General features: G+C 38.6%; 1 protein-coding gene across 1 annotated transcript; it reads left to right on the plus strand.

The window, feature by feature from the left end:
* Positions 1 to 4,388: 4,388 nt before the first annotated feature.
* Positions 4,389 to 12,417, plus strand: LOC121368875 (melatonin receptor type 1B-B-like). Its single transcript, XM_041493632.1, has 2 exons — positions 4,389 to 4,644; positions 11,621 to 12,417. Exons 1-2 carry the CDS (start codon positions 4,389 to 4,391, stop codon positions 12,415 to 12,417), a joined length of 1,053 nt encoding a protein of 350 aa, XP_041349566.1.
* Positions 12,418 to 12,777: the final 360 nt, after the last annotated feature.

Consider the following 12,777-nt stretch of genomic DNA (forward strand, 5'->3'; position numbering starts at 1 on the left):
TCTTATTGGCTCGATTTCTCATTGACACTACAACCGTCACGATCCTTGATTCAAATTTCGTTCGTAAGCGGTTCACTGAAGTCTGCATTTCACGTTCAATCATTCATTGCAGCTTATTTTCGTACTTATATCCAATTAAGGTTCAGTCATCTAGGCTCTCTGTCCAGGACAGTGGTTAGTTGTTAGTGATTAGTGAGAAAGTTAGTGTCTTGCACCTACCCACTGAGTCATTAAAACTCGCTCTGGGTGGGAGCCGGTACCAGGCTGCGATCCCAGTCCCTACCAGCCTTATGTCTGATGGCTTAACCACGACACCACCGAGGCCGGTTAGTTCACGTTCAAGATTCAGTTTTCACTAACACTCAATATTTGTTTGAACTGAATAGTTTTGCACGTGACACTATTTCCATCTGAGCCTACTTCAAGGTTTAAGCCTGTCATATTTAATGAATAAAAAAAATTCCCCGACAACAAATCGGTCTTTAAAAAATAGAGAGAATTTGCAAGAGGAAACCAGATATCGCTGCGTTGGCTGCCCCTGCAAATCAGAAGCAAAGCATCTTCTGTGCACTTGTCTACAGACATGGTATTACCTCCGCACACTGCCTGATGAGCATTAACATGTAGGAATCAAACATAATGACACAATTGCGATATTTGGTCCAGAATAAACATAATCACCAGTTAAAATGAATGAATGAATAACCAGCACGAATAATATATTGGATAATGAGTTTCAAATAAAGATAAATACAATGTATACGAAAGACCTGAATAATTGTTAGCAATAAATCATTGAGCATTTTTCTGTTTCTGTTTTATTATAATTTTTAGAATAGCTATTGTTCGCAAGTCTTTCTTTCTTTCTTTTAACCTATAAAACAATAATTTTAGTAGTGTCTGAACCGTTATTGGATACAGGCACGTTAAATGAGTTTAAGCAAACACGCAATTTCAGTAAGTGCAATCCATTTGTAAACCTTTCTTTTCATCAATTTTACTATTACTAAATACAGCAAATTTACACTTTGTATAAGTACTTGAGAGCGGCTCCAGAAAAAAATGAAGGCCTTCAACCTACTTTACAGTGGAAGGCTTAATGCGCGGACTATATGTTCACTTCCATGGTGTATATTAGCTCATTTAATTAATTATTGGAGAAAATTATTAGCGTATCAAACACACAGTATCATCATTATATTTACGTGTGTGTGGCGTAAATTCTATATGCGCGTAATCCGTATGCTTATATGTAGTTCACGACATATAGATTGATCGGATGCGCACACACCTATGGAGGATGCATACATGGAATCTACTCAACTCAGTTGAAGGATATTGATGTGGATTATGCCATACGGATTACAGAAAAGAAAGGAATTTTGCCATAAAATCGTTTGAAGGAACATACCCGCCTCGGTGGTGTCGTGGTTAAGACATCAGACATAAGGCTGGTAGGTACAGGGTTCGCAGCCCGGTAACAACTCCCGCCCAGAGCGAGATTTAATTACTCAATGGGTAGGTGTAAGACCACTACACCCTATTTTCTCCCATTAACCACTAAACCTCTGTCCTAGACAGACATCCCAGATAGCTGAGGTATGTGCCCAGGACAGCGTGCTTGAACCTTAATTGGATATAAGCACAAAAATAAGTTGAAATGAAATGAAGGAACACTGTGGTATTTGTAAACACTTCGATCCAATATTTTGGAATATCAGTAAGGCTGTGGTGTAGGCCACACATGCACAACTGTTGAACCAAATCGAAGAAGTTACAAATAACAAGACATTTATTAAAGGGGCATTCCTGAGTTTGCTGCATTGTAAGATGTTTCCGGCTAATAAAATATTTCTACGATTAAACTTTACGCATAAAATATATTTTCTTGTTTAGAATATCAGTGTCTGCATATTCAATGTGTTTCTGGCCATCTTAATATTTGTAAGAAGCCCAAATTGGATTCTGTCTTCAAATAATTTCGTACGTACGAAAAAAAAAAATTTTTAGGAAATAAAATGAAATTTAACCTAATACAAATATTAGAACGTTCAGAAACAGGTTTAATATACAGCCGCTAATATTTATGCAGAAAAATATATTTGATATATAATTACAGTCGTTAAAAAGTCTCTGTTAGTCGATAACGTTTTAAAGAATGCAGCAAACTCAGGAATATTCCTTTAACATGGTTTTAAGTCATGCAAAAAACATAACCGTACGGTGTCTTTGTCGCACTTATTATGCTGTCGAATAACAAGGAAATAATTAAATATACAGCACAAATGCACTTTGGTGTAAACCTTTTTGTCCGCCGCGAATTACACCAACTGATGTGACGTAGGATGAATGGTTTGGAAATTATCACATAGGTCGCGGGAGTAGAGGGCATTTGTCAGCTAATACCCACACAAACAAGTTCAACTTAAATACTGTATACGCCTACGTGTATTTGCATTAAAGGGACATACTTGAGTTTGCTGCAATTTTTAAGATGCTATCGACTAACATAGACCTTTTAACGATTGTAATTACATATCAAATATAATTTTCTGCATAAAATATTAGTGGCTCTATATTAAACGTGTTTCTGATCGTTCTAATATATGTATTAGGTTAAATTTCATTTTATTTCTTAACATAATTTTGTTTCGTACATACGAAATTATTTGAAGACAAAATCCAGTTTGGGCTTCTTACAAATATTAAGACGACCAGAACCACATTGAATATATAGACACTGATATTCTAAACAAGAAAACATATTTAATATGTAAGTTTAATCGTAGAAATATTTTATTAGTCGGAAACATCTTACAATGGAGCAAACTCAGGAATGTTCCTTTAATCACTGAACCTGGTTCCAGGGATACGTATCTTTTCCGTTTCGCATGAAATGCATTTTGAGGTATTGCAAATACTCGGACGATCAGACATACACTGCATTTGTAAAATTAGTAACGTAACAATAGAATTTGTAAGTAATCATAATAATGTATTTGCCGTAAGCATACACTTCATATGCATACATATATAATAGTATATTAAAGGTAATTCGGGTATACAGGTAAGTAATGTATAACGGTAAAAAGCTTTAATTGCCAAAATATTTTCCACTAACTAATATCTAGGCTGAGCACCTTTTAGGTTATAATCTCTAGTCACCATATTATAACATATTCTACTAATAGAAACCAAAGATCTGCGGTTTAAATAAAATTTGCGTGCTGTTGCTGTCAATGGTTATTTCCCACTAACTTCATACAGCATACCATTTTAAAAAAAATACTTCGTAACTCAAAACTACCGCCCCTCACCCTTAAAGTCAATCAGAAAAAAATGTGGGTTTCAAGCTGCTCATTTGAGAGATAACGGATACCATCTATGACTACACAAAATTTTAGTACTTTTTTTACAGGTACCCCATACATCAAGCACACGGCTACTTGACACAGTGATACTAGATGGAATAAAATTGCATATATTGTTTGCCCGGATCAACTTCATTTTTTTTACAACCAACACACCCTCATTTATCATTAATCACAGGACTTGTGGTTTTAGCTTCTCTTTCAAAAGTTCGATGCACCTCGAACTTTGACCCAGCCGGAAGTTATTTGGTTTTGTACTACTTGTAACACACCTGGGTAAAGTTACTATAGAGTAAAACACGAGTCTGTGACGTTGAAACGGGGACACCCTTTAGTGCTCGTCTCTATAAGCGATACGTGCGAGTTTAGAATTATTTAGAATTATTTTTAAAAAAAAAAAGCATTTCGTGGTATTACAAACACCAGGATGACCAGAAACACCTTGCTTGGACGGAAATGGGTAATCTAAACCATAACATACAAGTTTCTAATTTCAATTACAAATACGGCTCTAGTCATAAAAGAAAAAAACGTCGTAGTCATTAAAAACTAGGATTTGCAGGGCCCGACCTTAACAGTAGCCCATAGTGTTTTGGCTACCAAATGTTTGCTCGGGCTACCAGATGTCTATAAACCTGGTAGTCCACCGGTCTACTATATATTTGTTTTACACGTCCAGTTACTCCGCAATCAACATGTACAAGTATATATTTCACGGTATATTTCTCATGATATTAAAAAACGCTAACATATGTTTAAATAAAATAACTAATTTTAATATTTTCTCTCATTTTTTTTAATGTATTAAAATTATGCGTCTATCAACTTTTACTGGGGCTACTAGATTGTATAACCTCGGAGCCCAGCTGGCTACAACTGAAAAACGTTAAGGTCAAGGCCTGATCTGTTACTTTAAATAACAAAGCATTCATCAATATTGCGGCTATTTTAAAACTTCCATAACATGTAACAGATACTAATTTGATTTTTGTTTTTCCTTTCAGAAACTAAGAAGCAATGAATTTGACGACGTTAAATTCTTCGACTTTCAAATTTGGTCGCCATGAATTTGTTAACAGTAACCCCGAGATGGCCATCCCTCTTCTGATCGCCCTCGGGCTGGGAACGGTCATTGGCACGTTCGGCAATGTGCTCATTCTGCTCGGAGTGGCCAGGGCAAAGGATCTGCAGAACATGGAATCGGTCTTCATTGTTAATCTGGCTTGTTCTGACCTGTACGTAACGGCGCTGGCCGATCCCATGAGCATAACAGGTAAACATAATTATATGGTTCTACTATACTAAATAGAATCACATAGACGACAGTGTCAATTTATGTGATTTCAAAACAAAATATATGCAAAATATGAATACTGCATCACCAGGCGTTTGTGCAGGAGATTTGTGTTTAGTGGGTCAAAACCTCTCTCCTTATATCGTATTTTTAGATATATATATATTTCACGGGGGAACATGACTCAAAACCCCTAAATATTCGTTCGCCACTGTCGAGACAACACACACACACACACACACACACACACACACACACACACACACACACACACACAATTCACTGGACAAGCACCTGAACACCTGCCCCAAAGTATTAACTGAAGACAAATGAAACATTGTATGGTTCATTTTCGATATATAAAGGGTTAATTGTTTTACAACACCCCTTGCTTCGCACAAAATAATAGGATTTAATTTTACAGATATATCATACATGTTTTAAAACGTTCTTGACACAATCGTACAGAATAAAATAAAATTGTAAAGATTATTGCACATATAAAACCTTTTTTTCTAATGATATCTAATTAAACACATATTCCTTTTTCATTTTAACTGTTTCCTCAGTGAAATTAATAAAAATAAGTCTGTGAAAAACCCACAAAGTAAAATTTACACGGAAACTAAACATAACACCAGGAGTGAAATAGGAGTATAAAACCAGTTATAATTTAAACTGAAATACAAAATCGGTAACATATCCAAATCGACCTCTGGCAGGTGTGCAGGAAAGGGGGTCTAGATTGTGGCGACCGACGTTTATTGGGGGGGGGGGGGGGGGGGGGGGGGGGGGTCGAGTCATGCTCTGCCTGAAAATATATTGAAAAAACCCCCAACAGTTTCGTGAACATGGGGGTCAACCCCTGACACACACCCTCTCCACCGGATATGTCTATGGGAAAAGTAAATATAACAATCTGTCTGATAGCAGCGCCCCAACGAAAAGAAAAACCCCCACACCAACTCATCCCCATCTTTTTCCCTACTCGTATCCTGTAACATCGTTATCTAATTTAAAACACAAACTCAACTGCACTTTTTATACTTCCTGTTACTATATATGTTTTGATGAATGTGAATTAGCTTCGAGTCTTTGATGCTGAAGAAAATCTTTGGGACATCAAACGTATAGCACCATTAGCATGATATGGTGGTGTTTTTTTGTTTTTGTTTTTTTGTTTTGTTGTTTTTTCTCCTTTTTGTTTTGTCTTTTTGTCTTTTTTGCAGTTGTTTCAAACACCAGTTCAATGTCCTAACAGTATTGGATTAGGTCATATGCACTCATAGTTCTGTAAACGTTTATAGAATTGTTTTCAAAAGACAGAAACATACATTGCCATATACAGTGAAACCCCTCAACACCGGACCCCCTTAAACCGGAATCCCCTCATAACCGGACGTTTTCCGCGGTCCCGTGATTTACACATCTTTTAACACTATATTTTACCCCTCTAAACCGGAAACCCCTCTAAACTGAACACCGGACAAACAATTCGGTCCCAATGTGTCAACTTAGTGTAAATCCTACCCCTGAAAACTGGACGATCAAACCGATACCAATCAATATGGCGCCCACCTGTCTGTGAACACCGATGGCTAGTGCATATATGCGCATGCTCGAGATCGCTGTTATCAGTGTAATCACCGCTGCATACAGTACAGGTACCGCTCAGCAGGCAAGATTAGCAACTTGACAATAAACAATTAAAAGGACTGATCGCAAGCTTTGGTATGGAGTTAACTACTGTAAACACATTGATTGTGTTGTAATTATGGTTAACATTAGCGGAGTTCGGGTTTGGGTTAGATGTCTTTATTAAGTTACGAGTGTGTTTTAAGGTCTTAAATGTGATCCTTCACAAACATGTCTCATGATTTGCTGGTTTCTCGCCGACCGACAAATCGGTGCTTGAAGACGATGACGACGGCGACATTCCGTTATCACGACTAGCATGCGAACTCGTCACTGCCGACGTGGACACTGACATCTTGACCAGCTTCGACGATGACGTGCCGAGAACTAGTGGCCAACTTCCGTGGGGACGAAATACCCAATGACGGAAGCGACAACGAATCCGAACAAGATGTATCTGTTCCGGGAAACGATCTCAGCTATCCTGACGTGTTGAACATGCTTCAGATTTTAAAGGACTTTGCAATACAGAAAGATGAACGTTTCGTATTGCATGTACAGGAATTAGAAAGTTTAACGCAGGCAACCATTGTTAAACACAGATGTGAAAGACAACAGACATCGATGGATACGTTTCTCAACGTAGGCTGATTTATCGATTGATTGACAATTTGTGGACTGTTTAATGTATTTTTTATTCAATATTACTCCCATGGATGTTTTTATTTTTCTAAATGCTCATAAATGCACCACTGTTCAACATATTCTTGTTGTTCTTGTTTTAAAACACTTTAACACTTTCCCTATTTTATGGAGAACGGAAGGTATTTCCGTCCAGGCAGACCAATGAAAACCGGACACCTCTGAAAACCGGACATTTTACTTGGTCCCATCGATCCGTGTTATGCCTATTGGAAGTGGGAGATGAATGAGCATTTGAAAAAATGGTGCACCGATGTATTGGAGCCGTAGTTTGAAATACATGTACTTTAAATAATAATAATAACAATAACAATTATAATAATAATAATAATACCAAAACTATTTTTAAAAACAACAACAAAAAAACAACAAACAAAAAACAACAACAACAAGCAAACAACAACTAACAAATGGGGTTCGGACAGCTTTACTTAACAGTAAATCCGTCAATTAAAAGTGTTGAGTGCGCCATTCGATAAAACATTTCTTTGTTTTCAGTCATGGCTTTCTAACCGAGAATAGTATTTGAAATATTATGGCTGTGACTCAATGCTTAGAGATTATAACACCGCCCGATGCACTCATTATGTTAATTCCTATTCCAACCAGTGCTTCACGACTGACATTAAATTGGAACATATTGGAACACTAGGTTCAGAGTTAGGGTTAGAGTTAGCGTAAGTTTATGTTTCGAAAGATGGTGAAACGTAGCCCAGTGGTAGAGCTCTCGCTTGATGCGCGGTCGGTTTGGGATTGATCCCCATCGGTGGGACCCATTGGGTTATTTCTCATTCCAGCCAGTGCACCACGACTGGTATATCAAATTCCGTGGTATGTGCTATCTTGTCTGTGGGATGGTGCATATAAAATATCCCTTGTTGATAATCGAAAAGAGTAGCCCATGAAATGGCAACAGCGGGTTTCCTCTCTCATTATCTGTGTGGTCCTTAACCATATGTTTGACGCCATATAACCGTAAATATAATTTGTTGAGTGTGTCGTTACATAAAACACTTCTTTCTTTCTTATTTGCTGGCATCAGTAGCTTGAAGGATAAATGGGTCAAATGCTTTGAGGTCAAGAGTGATTATATTGAAAAGTAATGTAGAAACGTTTGGTCTGTCATCACTTCTAATACTTTGTTCCATGAACTTGTTGACTTGAAACTTGAAACTTTATTAGGATACACCCAGGATGTCAAACGACAACATATGAGGAACTATCGTACAATGGGTATGTACTGGCATTCGTACATTTAACTTTACTTTGAGAATGATTGCTAAAAGTCCAATCTGATGTATGTAAATAGCAGCTGTGCTTTTCGTAAATAATGTTAAGTTTATTTTACAAACTATCGCAGCATGGTTTGGGTGGGGTAATGTTTTTCTTAATAGCAAGCAGCACAATACAATAACATTTCAAATTTTCAACGACTCACCAGTCGTTTTAATGTACTGTGCATCACACACACACACACACGTACACGCACACGCACACGCACACACACACACTTGCTTAAAAGTGGTAAATTTCGAAATACCCTACAAGAACCGAATTCCGCCTCTCTTCCTAAGTAAGATACTATTTTATTTCAATAATGTTTTTAAACACTGTAAGGGAAACCAAGAATTAATTGGAGAAAAAGATACTTCAGGCAAATTGTATGAGCTGGTTAGAATAGAACAACCATAGGCCGACTTCAGTGTTTGTTTAGTTGGTGGGTAGGGTGTAGCTTAGTGGTAAAGCGCTTGCCGGAGATTCGATTGTTTGTAAGATAAAGTGAGGTCTGTGGTCTAGTGGATAAGCTGCTGGACAATTAAGCTGACGACTGTGGTTCAAATCCCATCATAGCTAGCTCACATTTTCATTCATCTTTTTTTTTCATCTGTCAAACTATGCCTATCATCCTCATTATCTTAATATAAAAAACGTTCCAATTTCAATATGGTTCGACCCTTTCTGTTAGTTTCCTCAACCTGTCTTCTGAACTGTTCACACCATCACCTACCTGTCTCAATGTCCTCTACGGGTGCAGTCTCTGTGTACTTCCCTTTACCCGCATAGCATCCTCGTCCTCTGCCGCAAATAAAGCTGTCTGACCCACGGCACTAACGACAGCCGGAAGTAGGGGAGTATAGTAAATGGTTACAAGTACCTCTAAACAATGCTAGAAGTAACTACTGAACACCCACGAAGTGGTCAGCCTAAGCTCATAGCTAACGCTGATGGGAAACAGGCAGGAGAGGCAGGGATAGCCACAAGAGACAAGCACTTGTCACGGTTGGAGAGACAACAACTGGGATGTGGATGTGCCAGATTGGGAAGAAATGAGATGGAAGTCAAAGGAGAGAAAGGATGAGGGCAGTGGGTGGGGGTGGAGAATAAAGAAGAAGACAAATTCCATTCAGCAGACCAGTTTTAGTTTTTTCTATCTCAACCAATGCCCCACAAAGACTGATATGTGCAGTCTTGTCTGCAGGGAAGTGCATATAAGATATCGCTTGATGCTATTTGATGGAAGTAATATTTGTGGCATTAATAGGTTTTCTCTCTCACCATCTATGTATAACAAGTGTCAAAATAACAAAATATTGGACACCAAATGTGCTACAATATCATTTCAATATTAATTTTTTAATTTTCAAAAACATTTTAACAAACAATCAAGCAGACAATTAAAATATTACACTCATTACTGAACTGTTCCGAGTGCTGGCCACGTGTTTAAAGTAATACTGGTATGTTAATAGTCACGGTTATGTCAGTGATCCTGCAAATTACAAAAACATTACAAGCTTGTTTGTTTGTTTGTTTTGTTTAACGATACCTCTAGAGCACATTGATTTATTAATCATCGGCTATTGGATGTCAAACATATGGTAATTTTGACATGGAGTCTAAGAAAGGAAACCCGCAACATTCTCCATTAGTAGCAAGGAATCTTTTGTATACGCCATCCCAGAGACATGATAGCACATACCACGACCTTTGATATACCAGTCGTGGTGCACTGGCTGGAGCGTGAAGCTTGTTGGTTACTACATATTTTCTCAGGATATGCTATACAATTAATATTAATTAGGAAATACGTCCATGTTTCTAAGTATGGTCAAGATCGAATAAATGTGTGTGCAGGGTATGGTTGCTTCAGAAGTAAACACATGTATTGGGCGGGAGATAATTATGTTTCTATGACAACCATCCTCAGAATAAAAAATAAAAATATGCATGTAGTTTTATTTGAAAAAAAGAAAAGACCCAACATGATTTGTATAAAAATAGGTTTCAACCATTGAATCATTCCACGTTGACCGATCATAACCGCCCATACTCCTACACAAATGTATTTTTGTAAATAATTTCAGTTTCGTTTGACGTAAGATAAAAAGTAAATGTGTTTTAGAAATAAAAAACAACAAAAAACCCCACAACAAACCCACCTATTTTGTGTGCAATTTAAAAACAACAACAGCCGGCAATCTTCATTGTACTTATCAGATACTGCATTTCGCAAGAACTTTATAGAACAGACCTGGTTCAATAGAACGGTTACAACGCCACTTATGACATCGCTAGTCATGGTATCAAGCTATGACAACATAAATTGCTACCTTTGCGGCCAATGAAGCGGTTACATCGGAAACCGACAGCACAGTGATTGCCGTACGTTTTAACACATCCCCGCAAGATACTATATTATTCATGTATTCTATTATATTTCTGTCAATCATTTATCAATCCTTATTTTATGGGGGAAAATAAAGAATATATATTTATCTATTTTCTTGCAAACCTTGATCATTTTCGCCGTCCCATTAGAAGAGAATGTAGCCTATATTTCAACATCGATCAGTTTGAAGAGGAATATTGCATACGTTTGTTTATTAAAAAGCACAACTTATCCATCACCCCTTATCTCGACTTTAAGCTGTGCACAGTTAATAGTCTGAATTTCCAAGCAATTTCTCCATAAGTATTATCATATATAGTTTACTACTAATAAGCAACCACTCTTGTTTGTCGTGCTATTATTTATATAGTCTGCTTTTGTGAGGTAATCTGTGAAAGTGATCAGTTAAGTGCCATATTGCCTATTTGACCAAACTGAATAGCACTGTCTCTTTAATTTAAGCCACTTCTTTCTGCAGCTGCGCAACTTAGGCTTCAAACAAGTCTTTCTGGGAACGTGATCCTACCTAGAAAAAAGGATCGACCCCTTGTGCTGGAGCAAATCCTCAAATTTGGGTAAAAAAGATAAAAATATTCGGGTAATATGAGCTGGCCTGAAACTTTTTTCACCATATATTTCCATCATTCTACCCACAATATTAGTTGTAATACATGTAAAAATGCATAGTGATTCGTTTGCAACGCTATATAGCTGCTTGGCATTCTGATGTTAATAAACGTTTCGGGCATTTTTTTTTTAAATCCGGGCAAACATCACACTGCACCCCGTCCACCCCCACCCCCACCCCCACCCCACCCCCACCCCACACACGCATACATAATGAAGACTTTTTTCGAGGGAATGCGTAATAAATATTTAATTATGTTTTTTCGTGTTCACATCTATACAAATGATTCGTGAATTAATTTCTTCTTCTTTCTATTTCAGCTAAGCTGGAAGGTGAGGATTTTTTCGAGCGGATCCCCGGCCTGTGTCGAGCCATCGCCTGCATGTGCACGATCTCCTGTGTGAACTCTCTCATGTCCATCTCGGCGCTCAGTTTCAACCGCTTTATCTACATCTGTCACAACAAGTACTACAAGAAGATCTTCACCGTGCGGAGCTGCATCTTCATGTGCGGCGTCTTCTACACCATAGGCATTTTCCTCACCATGCTCAACTACCTGGACATCGGCGACCACACGTTCGACAGGAAGAGCCTGGAGTGCATCTGGGACCGCATGGCCACGTACTCATACACCGTCGTCTTCTCCATCGTCCTCGTGTGGATCCCCATCGTCGTGATCGGCTTGTCCTACCTGAAGATATTCCTCCGCGTGAAGGCGTCGCGACAGCGGATCCACCAGTCGCGGCTGAGGACATCCACCTCCTCCTCGAACTTCGCGTCCAGTTTCCAGCTCTGCAAGACCATGTTCATCATCTATATCGTGTTCGCGACGTGCTGGGCGCCCTACGCCCTCATCATCGTCGTAGACCACGACGATTCCTTCGACTACGCCCCGCATCTGTACATCGTCGTGTGGGCCCACATGCACCCGTCCCTCAACTGGCTCGTCTACTACTTCACCAACATGAAGTTCCAGCGAGCCTTCGACAGCATCTTGTTTATCACCAGGTGCAGACGGCGGGTGGAGGTGGAGGACGTGGTGGTCACGCAGACTACAGAGAATTCGCTCAAACCTCCGAAACGCGTGCATTCTACTAAAGAGTCAGCGGGGATGTAAAACAAAACAAAACAAAAATAAGACACTTACAGACAGGCCTAAATGCACACCCAGAAGGAGAGACAATTGGCAAAACTTGAAAAAGTCAGGAATATAGCAGAGAGAGAGAGAGAGAGAGAGAGAGAGAGAGAGAGAGAGAGAGAGAGAGAGAGAGAGAGAGAGAGAGAGAGAGAGAGAGAGAGAGAGAGAGAATGAGAGAATTGGCGCAGAGAGTTCATACCAATATATACTTTTGTTTTGTATTATACTTTTGAAATGCACACACGTTGATAATGTTGTCATCACCTTCAATTGTTACTTGTGTATCGAGATTAACGGTATCCCGATATCCCGGGGATACCAGAATTTTATTTTGGATAC

Source organism: Gigantopelta aegis, chromosome 3, assembly GCF_016097555.1.
Source record: "Gigantopelta aegis isolate Gae_Host chromosome 3, Gae_host_genome, whole genome shotgun sequence".
Lineage (NCBI taxonomy): Eukaryota > Metazoa > Mollusca > Gastropoda > Neomphalida > Peltospiridae > Gigantopelta > Gigantopelta aegis.

Excerpts from the sequence above, each read along its gene's own strand:
- LOC121368875 (XM_041493632.1), top strand. The coding sequence starts at position 4,389 with ATGAATTTGACGACGTTAAATTCTTCGACTTTCAAATTTGGTCGCCAT. Across the intron at positions 4,645-11,620 it reads CGATCCCATGAGCATAACAG|CTAAGCTGGAAGGTGAGGAT; the intron begins GTAAACATAATT and ends TTTCTATTTCAG.